Source organism: Hetaerina americana, unplaced genomic scaffold (genome assembly GCF_022747635.1).
Source record: "Hetaerina americana unplaced genomic scaffold, ioHetAmer1.1.p SCAF_112, whole genome shotgun sequence".
Classification (NCBI taxonomy): Eukaryota; Metazoa; Arthropoda; class Insecta; order Odonata; family Calopterygidae; genus Hetaerina; species Hetaerina americana.
In genome coordinates, this window is record NW_027286204.1 from 575,873 (window position 1) to 583,405 (window position 7,533).

General features: G+C 42.9%; 1 protein-coding gene across 1 annotated transcript in view; it reads right to left on the bottom strand.

Moving 5' to 3' along the window:
• The window catches only part of LOC139685451 (uncharacterized), a 49,955-nt gene extending 42,727 nt beyond the window's left edge, over positions 1–7,228 (bottom strand). Inside the window, exons 1-2 of the mRNA XM_071582472.1 lie at positions 7,198–7,228; positions 6,364–6,871 (exon numbers count right to left, since the gene is read on the bottom strand). Coding sequence (XP_071438573.1) covers positions 6,364–6,871; positions 7,198–7,228 — 539 coding nt within the window. The remainder of the gene's footprint in view (positions 1–6,363; positions 6,872–7,197) is intronic.
• Positions 7,229–7,533: the final 305 nt, after the last annotated feature.

Here is a 7,533-nt window from a genome sequence, read left to right on the forward strand (position 1 = left end):
TATAAGTGTGTAATAAATGGATTTCATCTGGCCCGACTAGCGGCGTCAACGAGCTTGCCTTCTAAATATGTTTGTTGGGTTATGAAACTGATTCCGTGTTATCCCGTGGCTACTTGGACAGAAGCCGCTTAATCATAGCGTCCTAAACCCCGCCCAAACGCGGTATTTGGTGGAAATTCGTGGTCTTATGGTCTTACGGGGACAGGAGTTGGCCCGGGTAACGTGAGGGCCCGGCACCACATCACCTCCCCCACATATATCCGCAGCCGATCTCTGACTCCTGGATAAAACGAGCTAAAATACGCATGAATTAAACATTCCTGAACAGATTTCTTTTAAATAAAAGTATTTGAGCCGGAGTAATCGGAAGTTATTCACCCTAGATTTAATTTCCGCTTCACTTACATCGTCGCATCTGCTTACTGCTTCAAAGGCGTCGACGATACTTTTGACCACGAATCGTGGAAAATTCTGCATTTCATGAAAGAGTTGAACTCAAAAGTGAATCAGATAAGAGGCGTCGAGGGGGTTGAAATGACGCTTTCGATTTTTAAAACTTGCCCGAAGGATTGATCGCGGACATCTGGTTTGGAGCCGAGGGGAAGGCATCAGAGGTTGCGTCATTCCTGCCGGGATATCGGGGTCTCCTCCTCTGACCTCCAGCTGGAAAAATACGTACAATCGTGTAGAAACTCTCTGAACTACTCCGAAATTCGTTGCAGGTCGCTACGTGTGTAGCTGGAAGGATACACATACGATCCCTGTAGAATTTTTTAAGAACTGGTTTAAGTCAATGTGCAGGTGAGTCATAGTCCAGTGGGTCTATTAAGTCCTCTTTGCCAAATAATATTTCTTTAAATGAAGTTTGGGTCGACGCTAGAGATGCATGCAATGAGGCATTTAACGTGAATCGTGTTGTGTCGGACGGGAAGTTCAATTAAGGGATTCGATAATAATAAGAAATAAACCCCCGATAAATATTCTGGCAACTTTTATGACAAAGGAAGCATCTAATTAAAAAAAGGGCCGCTGAATTTCATCACCTTATTCAAAGCACAGACGCAGACATAATAATTGGAAATGAACGCTGGTAATCCACTGATATTGCCCATGGTGAAATTTACTCAAAAAATTTACATTTTTGCCTTTTCCGTTCACAGAAACGGCAGAGTAAATACTATTAGAACCGGGGGCGTTGTCTTCGTTGCAGTTAACTATTTTTGAGTTGGAAGGGTGACGTTAATTCCAGGTGACTGTTTGAAAAGTGTTCGATACTCAATTGAAGTCGTGAATCAAAAAGAATCGGTCCAAGCGGATTTTATACGCCACCGGACGACAATACTAGAACTAGACCAGTAAATCAAAATTTTCTCATTCCAAAACCACGATATTGATATTATAATAGATGAGAGATTTTAATCTCCCATCTGTTGTTTACAGGAATCCGCGAATACAGGCCAGTACGAGTAAACGCCAAATTTTCACTGCGACCAGTCAGAAAGACGAAGCTCAGAGAAATGAAACATTTACTCTTTGAGGGATGGGGAAAATGATGACTGCCTGCTGCTGCAGAGTTAATTTGTAAATTTTAAGAAAGATAGCGGACTACGGAATAGATGGGAAATAACAGGAGATAGCTGTAATCACTTCCTTAAAAATCACACGCTCAGCAGTCATCATGTTCATTCCAGGTAAATTTATAAAGGTAGCATTAAAGCAAATACTTAGGCGTAACCCTCCTCACGACCTCTCCTTGGTGAAGTGTATACGGGGAATGCGCGGACAAGCTAACGAAAAATTAGGATTTATTAGAAGAGTACTTGGTAAATGTGATGAAAAGGTGAAAGAGAAATGTTATCTTTCACTGGTTAGGCCTCATTTATGGTACGATGCTAGTATTAAATGGGATCCAGATGAGAAGTTGGATTAATTGCCGAATTGGATCGCGTGCAGAGTAGGTTAGAGGAGCTAGATTTGTAAAACGTTGCTATGATAAACTTAGTAGTGTATCCAACATATTAAAGGAGCTAGGCTGGGAATCACTCCATGGAGCGAAGGTTAAATTGCAGACTGAAACTCTTGCCTAAATTGGAAGGAAGTCTCTTTAGAAATGATGTTGAAGATATATTATTATTCCTATCGTATTACGGTAGGAGAGAGCATATCAATAAAATTAGAGAGATCAATTGTAGAACAAATGAATTTGAGATGTTATTTTTTTCGTAAACGATGAGGGATCAGATAAATGCTGTAAGACCACGGTAGGGGTCATACTCAGGTCAAAATTAGCCTGGTGCGTATTCACCCAATGCCACATACCCTAGCGGTGGCTGACAGGGTATTTAATAATTTAAAAAAACTTAAAAAATTAAAAATTATGGCACATGGAGCCTATGTTTCCACGCCAACCAGCCACGTGGCACCTGACCTGGAGGAGAAATCACTCCTATACATCCTATACATATATGCGGCCATAAAGGACGCAAAATCCATCAGCAAAAGAAATGAATTTCTACGTCATTAGGTATGTTTTCACTAAATTTATTTGTGCATGTGTACGTTGATTGATGGTATATTTATGTACATGCGTGTAGTTTGAGAAGGTTTTCGCATGCATATGGAATCCTCTGTGGGCGTAGGTTTGCATTAATATGCTGGTTTTGCATTTAGTTCTATTCATATTCGTGGATGGTGACCCAACACCCTCCGCCACACGCCCCTTCGGCGGCTTAAGGTTGGACTGCCATCATTTTTAAATGCATCAAATCCATCTGGGTTTTCTCTTTTCATTGAATCCCATTATTCGCAAATCATTGAAATCCCTCGTTTTCAAAGGGGCGAAATCATCCGAATCATCGCAGAAGAGTGAAAATATTGATCTATTCCCACTGGTCTTTAGGTATTTTGCTCAGCGTTTCAGTGCTTCCCCAGAAGCCAGAGTTGACTGATGTTCCCAATGGACAAATAAATCCATAGATTACTGCGGCTACGCAAGCAAAATCATGCAGTAGCTCATGAAATAATGGTTGACATCCAGGGAATAAAAATTTTATAAAACAGCATCATATTATGAGATGATTCTCGGATAACTTATCCAATTAAAGCTTTGAGAAAGAGTTAAGTAAAATAAATGAAATGTATGAATGAGTCGATGAAGTTTGGGACGGGACCAGGAGAACGAGAACTTCACTTCAAATGTGTGTGTGTGTACACGCTATATCCGTGGCATATCTAGGGGGAAATTTTCGGGTGATCTTGATATCCATAAGTAGCCTCTTGAAGGCAACTTAATTAATTTGTTATCAAGTGTAGGATTAAATGTCATTTACTTTCGCCATTGTCCTCCAAAAAAGAATAGAATGTGATATTTTTGGGCATTGATATGTTTCGAATCAAGTTCAAAATTAAGGGAAATACTGGCAGCTTTCGCGCAAAATGCAAAGCATCGCCTTCCTTTGGATTATCGAACTGCACTGAATCGCATCAATGACGCACTCCGATGCAATCTGCGACAGGGGGTCAATCCCCGAGCGAGCCCGCTCCCGCTGCGTCAAGCGCGTTTTGCTTTTTTCGTAACACTTCTTTTCTCCTTGCCCAGAATAGGGGAAAGTGTCGTGGCCACGAAGAAAAAATCGTATTCAGGATTTCAAAGGTAGCGCTTACTTTGAAGTCCCCCCCAGAGCAATTTCTCAAATGATATGAGTCCATATCTATGATAGATTTATTATGGAAAATATGACTCAATGAGGTCTCAGGCGTGATATGGTGGAAGCGTAACATATTAAAACCACAGGTATTGCAATTTTCCACTAGATAGTATCTATCTAGTGGAAAATTGCAATACCTGTGGTTTTAATAAGTAAATTTTACGTTTAATAGTTTTTCTAAGATAAATTGAAACATTTTTTGGTAAGTCCCATTGCCACAGTCGGCCGCTAAGGCATCATAATAAAGTGGGATATTATTCCTCTCTAAAAAATAAAAAGTCTTGGTGGTGTAAAAACTATTTTTATCCTGACATTTTCATAGAGTACCATATCTGTTATCCCATTAATAAGTTACGGAATTGTGTCGTAAGCGTGAAATTGGAGTCATTAACGTTAGTGGTTCTCACTGGTTCTCCAGTTATCGCGTCTTGCAAAAACATATTCATGGAATGTCGTTCACACATGGAATTTGGAGTGTGTCGTGGCCCTCTTCAATTTGGTCATTACTGAAGGCCCCCATGTTTCAAGGCGATTTTCCAGTTAGACAAGTAGGTGTCCCTGATTCATCAACTCACTCCTCCGCCATCAGGGCGACTGGCAAACTCACTCCACTCCAGGAAAACATATCCACCCATATGCATTGATGTAGGGATGGTCAAGAGAAAGCGGGGATCCGTGACTGCGCATTCCCACAGTTCTCCTAGCAGGGGCGCCCGGAACAACTTTTAACAGACCTGAGTGATGTCACAGATCTCCGCCAATCATTAAATGCTTTGCTTATCTCTGCTCATGAAAAGTAAAACCGTGTGAAGTACCATATAAAATTTCATTCGTTGTTTGTGAGCCAGGTGTTTGGTGAATCTATATTACGTATTTCATGTTTCCATCTCCTGGTAATCATTTCATGTATATGTATACATTTCTTGGTGTGAAAACTATTTTTGTCGTGTCATTTAATTGAATTCTCTTTGGACTAGAAATCTTTCTCGTATGTCGATGATTCATTCCTTCTCTGGCCTCGCGGCAAAGGGTATCTCCATTACTCAAACCCCTCCCCCAATCCTCCTTTTTCACCTCATATTTTACCTCTTTCATATCCGACTCCAGCATCACTTGGCATCGATGTCCGTCTTAGAAACCGAACTGAGGGAACAATGCCTGCAATTGGCAGTTGTCAGCCACCACAATCGAAATCCCCAAGTCCTTCTCCGCTCTTCATCGCCGGTCGTCGCAACTGCATTTACACCCCCTCCCCATGGAAATGGATTCGCGACCCCCGCTGTTCCCTCGTCGTACGTGGTTAGCCAGAAAGAGTGCTCGGTAATAAAATTCCCCCGTGGTTCCATCGCGTACTCCCCTTCTCAGATCGCCCAGTTATCCTAACCTCAGCTGAGTCATTGGCTTCGAACTTCAGCTGCTATTACGTCTTGCTCCTTGATTACTTTTTTTGTTTAATTCGTGATTTCAGTGAATAACCTCGCAAAAGTTTATGCATTCAATTCAAGAAATTCCAATGGGACCCGGAATGAAGTAATTGTTACAGTTATCCAGGCGGCCAACTCTCACAATTCACGCTGATACAGAGGGAACAGTAAAATGAGGCGAAGGAGGTTTCACCCAAAAGATAGAAATTGTTTAAATGTCAATAATGAATATCGGATGATTTCAAAGAAGACACTGTCATATCATTTGATAAAAATTAATTAATTATGATCAAAGTCTTACATAACGCCAAAAGCGAATTTCTTTGCTAATATTCTGAGATAACCCTAAATAGTATTGTAAATACATGAGTACGTAAGAAAAATGCACAATTTATGTCCAACGGCACATGATTTTAAGTGAATAAAGATGAGAAAATGATATCAGGCAGGGAAAATGAGGTCAGCACTCTATGCAGTTTATTTCGAAATCTCTTGAGCAAATATATTCATACGCAAAAAGGAGTCATTCACAACTCTAAACTGCTATCGAGAGTCTTTAACGCTTCGCCAGGGCGGAATAGGGAATGAGATCCAAGTTATATGATAAGAGGGAAGCCACTGGTTCATAAGATTGAATTCCGGAGATACATGCGGAAGATGTCGCACGTTATGAAATTAAAAATCGATTTTCACATGGAAGCTGGTTGGCTCACATTACCCCCTCAACAAAGGCGGCGATGGGGAGGTAATTAGCGACAGCTTTCTCAACATCGATGTCCCTCCAAATTTTAGAACATCTTGGGCTATCCGTTAAATATTTGCAGAGATATACAATGTGCTCTCTCGATGGTTGAAACATACTCCGCCGTAACCACCAGAAAAAAATATTGCGAAACACAATTGGGTCATATTATTATAACACCCTGAACTGAGAGGATGGGAATACACTAAGGTGATGCTATATTTTTAGATTTGAAGAAACCCTTTGTGAAGTTCCCTCGTGAGAATTTGAATCCAAAAATCAGATGGTATACGATATAAATGAGAACGGGGTCAACTGGCTCCAAGCCTTGTTTAGTTCTAAAATTATTAATTTTGCAAATTATAAAGGGATTGAGATCATTTTCTGAGCTTTTCAGTGTAATTGCATTTATGACAATAAGGCCGATGGTGCCTCCGAGTTCATCCGATGGTTTCGCGTGCCAAGGGGGGGGGAGCAGCGGGGTACTCACCCGGTGGAGGCGCACTTGCGGTTTCGGTTGCATATGTGCACGAAGGCCATGACGAGGAAGATGCAGGCGAAATTGAGAGCGCACGTGAGGGCGATGATGAGCACGACCTGGTCGGGGCCGTAGCAGGCGGCGTGGCCGTCCCTCGGCGAGGAGGCGAGGGGCGGCCCGGGGGCGGAGGCCGGGGAGGTGGAGGCCGAACCCAGGGGCACCCACTGCCCCCGCGCCCCCGCGTCACCGTCGTCGGGCGGCGGAGGGGAGGCGTCGACCCGGTGGCGCGAGTGCTGTCGGTGGCGGTGCCGGAGGGCGTGGTGGGGCCGAGGGGTGGAGGGTGGCGCGCCCCCCCCTTCGTCCGGCTCCCTGGACACCAGCCCCGGGGGCGCCCCGCGTCCCACGCCCCCGAGGCCCCTCTTGGCCCTATGGCCTTCCGCGTCGGCGCCCACCTGCCCCTCGACGCGGGCCACTGCGGTCCCCAGGCGGCTCATTCGCTGCCCCAAGGTGGGGGGCTCAACTGCGCAGGAAGAGAAGGGGATGATTGCTGTTCAGTTCTGGAGGGGGGAGCAGGTGGCTTTTTGGGTGCGTCTTTCCATTGCTGTTATTTATTCCCAAAAGTAAAAGATTTCTTATGATTACGTCAGAGGCATTCGAGTATAAATATCAATTCGTAGATATAACAGCATTTCAGCAGCACAAACACACATGTTATATAAAAAAATTCACAGATATAACAAATTGCGGACAAACAAAGACACAATAACAATACAGAATGATTTGTTAAAATTCGGAGAAAAATATCGCTAAAACCCCAAAGTGCACCAAAATTCCACAAAATCCCACCTGCCTCACTCCAGACTCCTGTTTTGGACATCTTTTCAAGTACAGTGCAAGCCTAAAGTAAACGTAACGATCGTAAATCGCCAAAGCTCCTCGACCCTCTCATTGCATTTCCCAAGTATCCTTTTTATGATGCATCCTAATTTTTTATTTGTTATTCCGCAAATTTCTCCAATGTGTTTTCCCAAGGATATTTCCGTAGTAATTGTAACACCCAAGTATTTTATTGATTCTACGTTGATTTTATTGGTACCCTGTCTAGTGTGTTTTCGAGTGAAATACATTTCCTCCAAAAATTTATCGAAACACATTTCTTCAAATGTAATTCTAGCCTCCAAG